This window comes from Arachis ipaensis, chromosome B6 (genome assembly GCF_059453495.1).
Source record: "Arachis ipaensis isolate K30076 ecotype BB chromosome B6, ASM5945349v1, whole genome shotgun sequence".
NCBI lineage: Eukaryota > Viridiplantae > Streptophyta > Magnoliopsida > Fabales > Fabaceae > Arachis > Arachis ipaensis.
Window position 1 is genome coordinate 145392572 of NC_142441.1, and position 12774 is coordinate 145405345.

Below are 12774 nucleotides of genomic sequence, written 5' to 3' on the forward strand. Positions count from 1 at the left end.
AAAACTAGAAAAAGTAAATATATATAATTATATCTTTAAAATATATTTATACTATTGGAATAATAATTCTCAAAGAACCAATATTAATATTAACATTTATCTTTTCGATTGAAGTGAGTGACAGAGCATGTAAAAGCAAAAGTGAAGGCAGTGTGATTTGTGGCGTTTGCCAATTGCAGAAACGTGGGTGCGGCGGTGAAGAGAAGAATCAAGAGCATGTGCCGTCGATCAGAATTATTCAGCTCGCTAAGATTTCCATAAATATACTTTTATTTTATAAGGTTTTGCTATATCCATATAAAAAATATAGCAGAACCAACTCCAAATCAGCCAAAAATAGAATAATTTAATTAATTATAAATATAGTAATTATTTTTATTTATTTATGATTTAAAATATTGATTATTAAATATTTTACCACATTCAAATTAGGAGGAGATACGTTTAATATTATTGCAATATGAATCACGAAAACTGATTCAATTAGCTTCTGGTAGGGCAGGGTGAACACCAAAGAACGGCTAAGTCGGATTGGGATTATTAGCCAGGATGATAAAAGCTGTTTTATGTCATAAGGATATTGAGCAGGTCCATCACTTGTTTTTTGGCTGTGATTTTGCTTGGTAGGTGTGGAGTGCATGATTATCTATGGCTGGCCAGCTATGGGCTGTCCCGAGTTAATGAAGGACCATTTCCTGAGTTTGACAGATGAGCCACGAAGAAAAGAGGATCAAAAGCAGCGGTTAAGGTGTTTCTGTGCGATCATTTGGCATATTTGGATGGAGCGAAATAGGAGGATATTTCAGAATAAAAAGAAAGGCGTAGAAGATATCATCACATTGACCATCCTTAGCTGCGACGAGTGGGGAGGTGTGCATCCCTAGGGTTGTTGATGGCTATGCTGGAGATGACGTGGGGATGTTGTTCCTCTGTTCAAGGAGTTCGTGGAAGTTGCCTGTCTTTTTGTTTGTTTGATACTGTTTGTTCCACTTTAATGTGTTGAGCTCTTTTACTTTAAAAAAAAAAGCTTCTGTCTCTTCACATTTTTTCTCTTTCTAAATGTTTAAAACATGATAAATAAAAAAACAAATTTAAAACCATCCAATTTACAAACAACAAAAGAAACATCTTAATGTCTAGTATAAACACCATCCACATAGAAGTTTTGGATTCACTCAAAAACATTTAGCTAATTTTTTGCTGGAACCAACTTGGTTTCTTAACATTATTGAAAAAATATTATTTATATATTAAAATTAATTATTATATATATAAATATATATTAATTAATTTATTTTTAATATATATTTTATATTAATAATTAATTTTAATAGTTGATTTTAATAGATATTTAATATGATTAATTCATATGTAGCTCGTTGTACAATAATAATTTATAAAATAGAAACACGTTCAATATTTTAATTCGTTTAATATATTAAATTAAATACACAAAAGTTTTTTTTATAAAAGAATGCATTGCCTCTGTTACCCTGGCAGTGGCTGGCCTTATATATAGCAAAAGAAAAAACTCTTCTCGTAATTAAAAACTCTAACCGACCTGGGTATAAATATAAATAAATATAATCTTCTTTTACAATCGCTACCATCAGTTGGACTTGGATGGATACCCATTATTATCTCAGTGTAATAGTATGATATGGATATATTGTGTTATTATTAAAGGAATTTCAACAGAAGATAACTATTTCTTTTGGTGTACTCTAATAAATTTTATTCTTAAAGTACTTTTAATTTAAATGTTATTTGTCTGTTAGTTATTTCTCTTTACTATAACAATCATATGTGATTTTTATATCATTCTAATAATATTTTTAAGTTCACAATAATAATTAAGAAGTTTATTTATGCTTCCAATAATTAATTCATTGCTATTATATAGTGAATGCCTCTAAAAAAATGTTATTAATTAATTAAAAGCATAACACGAAATCACTATTAGAACAAGATTTTGTTTATTTTTTTATTTTTTTCTTGAGGAATAAATACACTATTAAGTGCCACCAAAGTATATTTCCCATCATAATATTATTCAATACAATAAAAACTGTTATTTTAAGGTTTAATTATTCTGTTGGTTTTTATAATTTCATAAAATTTTTAATTAAATTTTTATATTTTTTTAATTAAATTTTTATATAATTTTTTTAATTAAATCCCTCTTAGCAATAATTAACTTAATTTTATAGGAATCTAACTAAAAAAATTTGGTGCAGTAGAGCCTCAAATAAAAAAATATATATAAAGATCCAATTAAAAAAATTTAGTATAAAGACTCAATTAAAAAAAATAAAAATTTAATTAAAAATTTTATAAAATTATAAAAACCAACAAAATAATTAAATTTTATTTTAATCATTTAATGTAACTATGTAAGTGATCATGCTAAAGACATAAAAGACAAAATCGTCATTCAAACATCAATCCAATAAAATTGAAATCTTGAATATAAAAATTAAAGACTAAAAATTTAAAAGCAATCGACTTCAATTTACATAAAATGAATAACTAAAAATAGTTAAATAATTTAATTAATTAAACTAAATTTTTATCTAATAATTTTTAATTATTAACTTCACATTAATTTTATTGCATCTAATTTCTCTTGATAAAGATACGTTACTATTCAATATTGATGACATAATGGCTTATTTGTTATTTCCTTCGAAATCCAAGTCTTTTATGATAAGAAGGCATGCATATAAGGCCATGCCCCCAACACTTCCCCTATGCTACTTCATTTTTCTTTTTTCTTCCATTTTCAAAAAGCTTCTTCACTGTCACAGCTAAGTTATGAAGGCAACTTTGATGCTTCTGTCGGTGCTCTTGTGCGCCACCTTTCATCTTTCATTCTCCTTCATAGATGGTAAGCTACAAACTAAAATACTTCAATTTATTATTCTACTATATATAAATATAACGTGAAAATTTATATACAGTGAATTTTATATGAAATTGATTGTATTTAAATTTTTATTTAAATATAAAAATATTACTTACACTAGCATGATGAGTGGTATATTTTCTTTATATATAAAGAAAACAAGTAAATTATATATCGTTTTCCACAAAAATATTTTATTTGACATAGTAACTCCTTAAACTTTTTTTTTTGGATAAAATGCAATGTTATATATATGTATACATGTTAGGAGTATTATAGTTACTTATATTATAAAATTTATATCTTCTTTAATGTTTAAAAAGATATATGATCGAGTTAATATACATACATATATGTATTAGTTACGCAACTATTTTAGAAAATATCATGGTGTAGTTTAGACTAAATTTTTATATTTTTCAACATTTAGTTCAAATTAAAGTTTTGAAGTATCAAAAGCGAATGAAAGTAAATATGCTATTATTGAGTATATATAGGTATAGCTAAGCAAAGATAATTCTGGCTTCTAATGTTTTTAGGCAAAGTAATTAAATTCAACAGTGATGACCAATAATGGCGGTTTCTACATTTTGGTTCATCAATTCCAAAGATAGAGATAAAGGTGAAATTTTTTTGTAAAGAAAACCGTAACATTTCCTAATAAGAATAAAAAATTAATTATATTTTATAGTAAAATTTCTCTTACTCGTAGACCATATAATAGGAATTTTTTTTTTTCTGTCCTCATCTTGTGACATTGAATTTTGTGGGGTTAAGTAGCTCATCATCATATAGTGACCTAAAGTCTCTCAAGAGTCAAGACAACTTTCATTTTTATTTTTAATTTAATTTTATTTGTTTTATTGATTATTTTGGGTATATGGGGTCCACACTCCAATAAGCCATGCACCAAGCATGCAGTATGTTCTGAAAAATTCACATGGCCATTTTAATTTTTAATTTGAATGCTATATCACCAGTTACTAAGGTCTAAAGAATTTTAATAATTTCCTTCAAAAAAAAAAAAGAATTTTAATAATTTTTAACTGGGTAATCAGAGAGATGTTGCAGGCCACATGGCATCAGATTTTTTTTTTATTATTATTTAAAAACAACTCTATCCCTAACTAGCAACTTGCAAGTGTTGGATTGGGGAGACCAGAAGAAATTGGATTTGGAGATTGCAAATGGTCCCCATAAAATCTAGTAGCAGTAATTTGCATTTACATTAAGTCGGTATAAGAGCTCAAATATTTTAATAAATTTCTTATATTTATTTTTCATTGTAAATATATCCAGTTAATAATAGATTATACGATTAATTTTTTTTACATATTATTTTACTGTTATTAAATTACTTAAATACTGAATGATTTGGTATTTAACAAATTTTTAGGAGTGTTTGTGATACAAATAATTTGTCCAAAAAAAAAAAGTTTTTATTCGTAAAGTATAATTTGTCGGAGATGTATTGTCAATTTGCAAAGAATATGTTATAAACAAAAATATTTATTCTATTAGTAAAAGTACAATCTGCTGAAAATATATTGTCAATTTTTAACTTTCTATTAAACACTGTTCTATTCAATATATATGTGTTCCAAATAAAAAATCATAAATTATAATACTAACCTTTTTTCCTCTAAAATCTAATAATATCATGTGCAATACTTCTTTGTTTGTGGTGTTATGAAACTCCATATTTTTAAGGACAAATTTAGTATTAAATTTAGGGTGGAAAGTTTAATATCTTACATACTAACCTTAAAAGGTTTAAAAAGTTGTAGTGTAAATTTATGCAAATAGAATAAGGTGAAAACTCAGCTGCAATCGACTTCACGTGAAGTTGATAGCTGAGGATCGTTAGATGAAAATTTAGTCAAATCAGTCAAATCATCTAACGATCTTCAGCTATTCACTTCACGTAAAGTCGACTGCACTTGAGTTTCCACTATAGAATAATATCATGTAGTTTAATATTTTTCTTTTTTATGTGATTTAACCTATGCTTCAATATTGATATTCACATATTGGTGTCCATCATCTAACACATGAAAAATGTTACAGGACTAGTAGCAAATGGAAACTTTGAGCTAGGTCCAAAGCCATGGGCCCTAAACGGCTCGGTGGTAACTGGCGGCAGCCACGCCATACCGGAGTGGGAGATCTCCGGGTTCGTGGAGTACATAAAGTCAGGTCAGAAACAGGGCGACATGTTACTTGTTGTCCCGGAGGGAGCATTTGCAGTGAGACTAGGAAACGAGGCTTCAATTAAGCAAAGAATTAATGTGATTAAGGGAATGTATTATTCCATAACATTGATGGTTGCACGCACGTGTGCACAAGAAGAGAGGCTCAACATTTCAATTGCTCCAGATTTTGGTGTGATTCCAATTCAAACGTTGTACACAAGCAGTGGTTGGGATCCCATTGCTTATAGCTTCAAAGCAGAGTCTAATGTTGCTGAATTGGTTATTCATAACCCTGGTGTTGAAGAGGATCCTGCTTGTGGCCCACTTATTGATTCTGTTGCTCTTAGAACACTTTACCCTCCTAGACCTACTAACAGTAAGTTCTTTATCTCCTCTTTCATTTTATTTCAATTGCTTAAAATTTTCAAAATTCTTGGCTATATAAAAAATAAATAAATGCTATGTTTATATTAAAATTAGCTTTCAAAATTAGTCACTATATATTTATAAAAATATATATGTTTAACTCATTTTAAATGTATATTTTGTATTTCAACATATATTTTATACAATGATTAATTTTGATGACTAATTTCAAATGTACATTTAGTACGATTGTAAAAAAAAAAAAAATGGTTATCAAGTTGGTTGTTATATATTTATTTATGTATATAAGTTGTTGATTTTGCGACGGATTTTTTTTATGTATGTGTAGCATAATTATTATTTTTTATATGAGTTACTACTAAGTTATTTATATTAATTTGGGTAAATTATACTTATTTCTTGTGAAATTAGGTGGCGTTACAATATTACACGAGACATACTTAGTACTTTTTAGTATTTAAAATTTTATTGGATAATTTCCTTTTTTTTTTTTTTCAAAATACAAGAATGTGAAGGGCAATGTTACCAAAATATCAAAGGGGATTAATAGTGTATACAGTTGAACCTAAAATTTATTAATAGATAGTTAGCATATTATATGTTTATTTGAGTTTGAGGTCTTGTGTTTGATATTTTATCTTTTTGATCTCAAATTCTTTTTAAGAGTAATTCCTTATTTTACTGTATTTAAAACAAAATATATATATTTTTTAATTAAAGTGTAAGTGGTGTGTAAACATTCGCTTGCATTTTTTTGCTCTGGTTCCTTTTGCTAGAAATTAAGAAATGAGAAATTTTAGGCAAAATTAAATGCTACTTTTTGAAGTTTGATTGTTCCTTTAGCTAGGCTTTCACACATTGCCATATATTTATGAATGCATATAAAATTGGGTGTCTCATTTGACACAATATTCCTTATACTATCAATATTTATTCACATATATATAGTTATTCATTGTGATTCTTCAAATGAAGCACATAAGAACAAAAATCTATAGTACAATAGAAGAAAGTCGGAATTATTAATACCTATAAGTTATAACAGTAATTAGTTAAATATATTTAATTTGTCATCTTTATGCATTAATGTCGGACAATAAAAAAAAAAACACCACATGGTCGTGGTCCTGTCTTCAATATTTAAGTAGTGAGGTAGGTAGGGTGTTGCAATCAGATTAATAATAATAGTAATCCATTTTATTTGATTATTTTTTCTTCTTCTTGGAAATAGCATATGCATATGATTAAATTTATCTTCTCAGATGAACTATTGTTTTCTTCATTACTTCATTGCATGTGTTTAGATCAGTTTACTTTTCAGTACTTACCAGACATAGTGAAAGAAAACAGTTCCGATTGAACAGAAAATTGTTCCCCTTAGAAATGGAAAAAGGAAGAGCAAGAAAAAGAAGTTAATGCTTGCCAATAATAAATGAAACAAGAGAAATTTGAATTGAATCCCCGTTGCAATAGGACCACCCATGCATGCAATGAATGTTTACAATTCCGAATTTATTTCTTCAGTTAGCTATAATAATTAAAGTGAATTTTATGGTATTTATAATACGATGTCTAATTTTTGTTTAATTTATTATTTTTTATGATAAATTTTAAATATTTGATAATTATTTATTTTTGTATTTTTAAAATTAAATATTAATTTTTAACTCTTTAGTAAATTGAACAAATATTTTTAGATATTACAGTAACTACCTAATTAATTCATGCATACAAAAGATACTTTTGTAGTTCTCCCCACAATTCAGAATTTCAATTTGTAGCCTTTTCATTATATAAGTATTATTAAATTGATCCATCTTTAGGGGTGGGTGGGTTGGGTTGGAAAGGGAAAAAATGAACTTTTTAGAACAACTTTCTTTTAAAAGTGAATAATGAATTATATGTTATTATAGATTTCATCATGATACTATTTTATTTGGTCATTCAATCGTATAAAGTTCTATCAAAAATAGTATATATAATTATTGATAATGTAAAATATTTTATTGTCAATTTTATTTCTTATATTCATCAATGTTCTAACTTTTTAACCTATTTAAAATATCACAGAGAATATATTGAAGAATGGTGGATTTGAAGAAGGACCATATGTATTCCCAAACACATCATGGGGAGTGCTAATCCCACCCAACATTGAAGATAGCCACTCGCCTTTACCGGCTTGGATGGTCGAGTCCCTCAAGGCTGTGAGGTACATCGACTCGGCCCACTTCTCCGTCCCCCAGGGGACGAGAGCCGTGGAGCTAGTAGCCGGTAAAGAGAGCGCGATCGCGCAAGTGGCGCGAACCGTCCCGGGCAAAACATATGTGCTCTCATTTGCAGTTGGAGATGCAAGCAATTCATGTGAAGGGTCTATGATTGTTGAAGCATATGCTGGGAAAGACACCCTAAAAGTGCCTTATGAGTCCAAAGGAAAAGGTGGGTTTAAAAGGGCAGCCCTAAAATTTGTTGCTGTTAGCCCAAGAACAAGGGTCATGTTCCTTAGCACTTTCTACACTATGAGGAGTGATGATTTCTCTTCTCTTTGTGGGCCTGTTGTTGATGATGTTAAGTTGCTTAGTCTTCGTAGGCCATGAAAAATTATAGTGTGTGATGGGTTCGGTCCATTAAGTTGTGAGGTTAATTAATGAATCAAAATATCATATATGGTTTTCTCGAGTCTTGGATATTTATATTTATATATTGTTAGGAGAATATATATATTATTATATAAAAGTGTTTCTTTTTTTTTTCAAAGAAGAATATAAGAGATGCAAGAGTTTTTAAGTTTGTTTTGCAATTTTATATGAGATGAGTGTGTATATCAAGGTGTGTATGTTAGGTATATATTAAAGGCTATACCACATAGTTGAGTATTATTCCTATAAAATCTTCTATGTAATTCAATTTTCCAAAATAAATAGTGAAACATAGATTATTGATAATTTTACTCTCTCATTATTGTTTCTTTCAGTTGAAGTACTATGTTTTAATTTAGTTTTAATTTCTTAGAGCTAATAATTAGTATTAGCATTAAAGTTAAATAGGTTTAATTCAACTTTCAAAAGCTAATTTATGAATAATATCTTATATTTTTAAATTATTTAAAAGATATATTTTTGAGATGGATAATCCTGATTATTAGATAAATTTTGATATTATTTTAAAAATAAAATTGAATATATAACTTAATTTCAAAAGTTAATTCAAGAGACAAAAAATATCTTATATTTATAAATTATTTAAAGATTATTTCTTTAAAAAATGTAAAACTTGTGGTAATTAGTGTTGGTGTGTAATTTCTTTTGTAGGAGAAAGACCAGCCAAAAAAAAAAAAAAGAAAGCAAAATATAGTAGCAGAATGAATTAGTTGATTAGTCCGAGACCCACTTCACTTACCATTCTTTTAGAGTATTGGAAAAATCTCAACTAAGCCGGAACTACAATACTCTCTTTTCTTCACAGATTTTTTCTGCTTTTTCTCTCTTCTTATTTTGCTTGTAATCTCACTTTCTCTCACACCTTCATAGCTTCTGATGAGAGGGATGGGCATGTTATTTCTTATTGTTCCAAGTGGCGTGCAAGTGGTGTTCAAAGGGCGTGCAAGTGGCGTGTATCTAACCATAAGCCTTATGCTCAAATTTCTTTTGGGCATGTTATTTCTTATGAGTTTTTTTTCTTTAATACTTTTTTTTTTTATGGTTCAGCTAAACTCTCTCTTGCTCACACCTTTTCTTTTTTTTTTTGTTCTACTTGTGATCTCACTTTCTCTAACACCTTCACAGCTTCTTATGAGAAGTATGGGCATGTTATTTGTTATTGTTATATTAGTCCTCGTACTAGTGGAAGTAGTAGCTATAAATGATACTTATAGTAATCAAATATCCCTTGATGTATGCCAAAGTAAGCGTTATGGTGTTCAAATTTATATACCGATAGTACTATTTTCGGTTTAATATGGGACAATAAGCCAGTCAAAGCCACAAACGTCTCCCAAAATTAAGTAGATATATTGACTTCTGCCATCGAAGTTTATTATGATAGTACCTATGGTAATCACGTTAGTTTTAGTTCTTCAAGCACAATCACAAATGGTCTTTCTTTCATCATTTCAAGCAAAGACAACAAATTCGTAGGTGTTGGCTGTAGTACTTACGGCTATCTTATTATCTATAGCAACACCAGCGGTTATATAATGGGGTGCGTAACAAAATATCATAACATGAGTATGGCAATAGATGACAGACATTGTTCCAGCAACGGGTGCTGTGAGCTGGATATTCCTACCGGAATGAGAATGGTCGCAATTCAAGTAGCAACCTATTTCTACTGTGGCTATTCCTTTGTTGTCAAGAATGGCTACTATTCGTTTTCGAAGGCCCGCGTGGAGAATCTACCATATCAGATGTTTCTTGTGGTGTTCGATTGGAATGTTGGAAACAAGACATGTAAAGAATCTTTGAGCAGAGGTACCAACGCTTGCATGCTCATCAGTAGGGATGGGCATGTTATTTCTTATTATTCCAAGTGGCGTTCAAGGGGCGTGTATCTAGCCAAACGCCTTATGCTCAAATTTCTTTTGAGTATGTTATTTCTTATGTTTTTTTTTTCTTCAATACTATTTTTTTTTATGGTTCAGATAAACTCTCTCTCTTGCTCACACCTTTTCTCTACTTTCTCTTTCTTTTTGTTCTGCTTGTGATCTCACTTTTCCTCACACCTTCACAGTTTCTTATGAGAAGGATGGGCATGTTATTTGTTATTGTTATATTATTTTTTTGACAACTTTAATTTGTTTTCTCTGTTATTGCAGACATTAATGAATGTGATACGCAGAATCATACATGTCTAAGTAAGGATACCTGTCTCAATTTAATTGGATCCTATTCATGCTTGTCTTCATGGACAATTAGAAAATGGATCAATAATAGAAGGCTGCCATGAGAAAATTCACAAAAAATATGCTTCCAAAAATTGTCACCGGTTAGCAATTTCACCACGGTTATATTTATTATGCCAGCTAAAGATATTAATATAATACAAAAAAATTTTGTATGCGTCCAATTTTATTTACAAGTTAGAAAGATGACGGGATCAGTTTGTATCTAATTGGTAGATATTTAGTATACATGTAATATCATTGTAAGATAAGATAAAATATTATGATAATATAAGACAACATAGTTCTTGATTAGGTTCATATATGAGGACTGGTCCATGCCTCACTCTGCAGCAAAGTTAAAATTCTCATATTATTAAGATGAGAGATGTTATCATGCACCTAATAAAAAAGATGAACTATAATGATCTTTATTATAAACAATACTCTCTTTTCTTCACACATTTTTTCTGCTTTTTCTCTCTTCTTGTTCTGCTTGTGATGTTACTTTCTCTCACACCTTTACAGCTTCTGAGGATAGGGATGGGCATGTTATTTCTTATTATTCCAAGTGGCGTGCAAGTGGCGTTTAAGGGGCGTGCAAGTGGCGTGTATCTAACCATACGCCTTATGCTCAAATTTCTTTTAGGCATGTTATTTCTTATGATTTTTTTTCTTCAATACTATTTTTTTCTTATGGTTCAGCTAAACTCTCTCTCTTGCTCACACCTTTTCTTTGCTTTTTCCTTCTTTTTGTTCTTCTTATGATCTCACCTTCTCTCACACCATCACAGCTTCTTATGAGAAGGAAGGGCATCTTATTTGTTATTGTTATATTAGTCCTTGTACTAGTGGAAGTAGTAGCTATAAATGATACTTATAGTAATCAAATATCTCTCGATGGATGCCAAAGTAAGTGTTATGGTGTTCAAATTCACATACGGGTACTACATATTTCTTAAAAGAATCCTTTAAAGTTATTTACACCAGTACTATTTTCTGTTTAATATGGGACAATAAGCTAGTCAGAGCCACAAACGTCTCCTAAGATCAAGTAGATATATTGACTTCTGCCATCGAAATTTATTATGATCGTAGCTATGGCAATTACGTTAGTTTTAGCTCTTCCAGCACGATCACAAATGGTCTTTCTTTCATCATTTCAAGCAAAGACAACAAGTTCATAGGTGTTGAATGCAGTACTTACGGCTATCTTACTATCTACAGCAACACCAACAGTTATACAATGGGGCGCATAACAAAATGTCATAACATGAGTATGGCAATCGATGACGGACATTGTTCCAGCAACGGGTGCTGTGAGCTGGATATTCCTACCGAAATGAGAACGGTTGCAATTCAAGTAGCAACCTGTAATAATCCAGACCACCCGTTAGCACGATATTATCTGCTTTGGCACACAAGGCCTCGCGGTTTTGCCTTTGACGATAGGGATGATAGCCGAAGTCCCCCACACTCACTCGTCAAAACGCGTCATGCTAGGAAGATGTATCCACACCCTTACAAGGCATGCTTCGTTCTCCTCCCCAACCAATGTGGGACCTTACAAAATACTTTTGAAGTGTTATCAAAGTTATATAATCACTCTAGTTATTATAATAATATCTATTATAAATTTCACCTATTTAATTTTTTTTAAAGAAATATTTAACACATATATATGTCATGAAGCTCATTATATAACCAACAAAGGGCAAGCTGGTTAAGGCAATCGGAAGAAGAAATATAATTAAATTTGAAGAAGCCAATAATAATGGTTAATTTCTAGGGTTAAGTATTGTTTTCGTCCTTAATGTCTTGGGTCAAAATCAAAATCGTCCACGACTTTTTTTTGTTATTAAAATCATCCTCAACGTTCAAAAACGCTTTAAAATCATCATTTTCCGAATTTTTGGACTAAAATACCCTCGTCATCATAAAAAAAGAAAAAGAAAACAGGAGAGGGGCAGAGGAGAGGGGAGAAGGGAAAAGGGGAAGGGCGAGGGAGCAGGGGGCAGGGGAGAAGGGAAAAGGGAGAGGGGAAGGGGAAGGGGAAAGGGGGGGGGGGGGGACGGCGCCGGCGAAGGGGGAAAGGGGAAAGGACGCGTGTGGGGGGGGGGAGGGGAAAGGATGCGGGGTGGGGGTGGGGGGAAGGGGTGCGGGGGAGGAGGAGTGGGAAGGGGAAAGGGGGGAGGGGATCGCCGCCATTGGAGGAGCCGCGTCCTGTCGCCGCCATCGCGCCAGTCACCGCCGCGTTACTCAGGATCGTCGCCTTGCCACAGCCACCGTCCATCACGCCGCACCACGCCACATTGTCGTCAGGAACAGAGTGCGCACAGGGGAGGGAGACCGCCGCGCCTTCGTCGCCGTTCCTCGCCGCCTCCGCCTCCGCCTTGCAACCTCGCTGCCTC

At 31.2% G+C, this 12774-nt stretch overlaps 1 protein-coding gene across 1 annotated transcript; it reads left to right on the forward strand.

Annotated features, from left to right (window-relative positions):
* The first annotated feature begins 2750 nt into the window (after positions 1-2750).
* Positions 2751-8429, forward strand: LOC107605111 (BIIDXI-like protein At5g11420). The gene is made up of 3 exons (XM_016306861.3): positions 2751-2887; positions 4973-5473; positions 7555-8429. Exons 1-3 carry the CDS (start codon positions 2815-2817, stop codon positions 8079-8081), a joined length of 1101 nt encoding a protein of 366 aa, XP_016162347.2. The 5' UTR covers positions 2751-2814; the 3' UTR covers positions 8082-8429.
* Positions 8430-12774: the final 4345 nt, after the last annotated feature.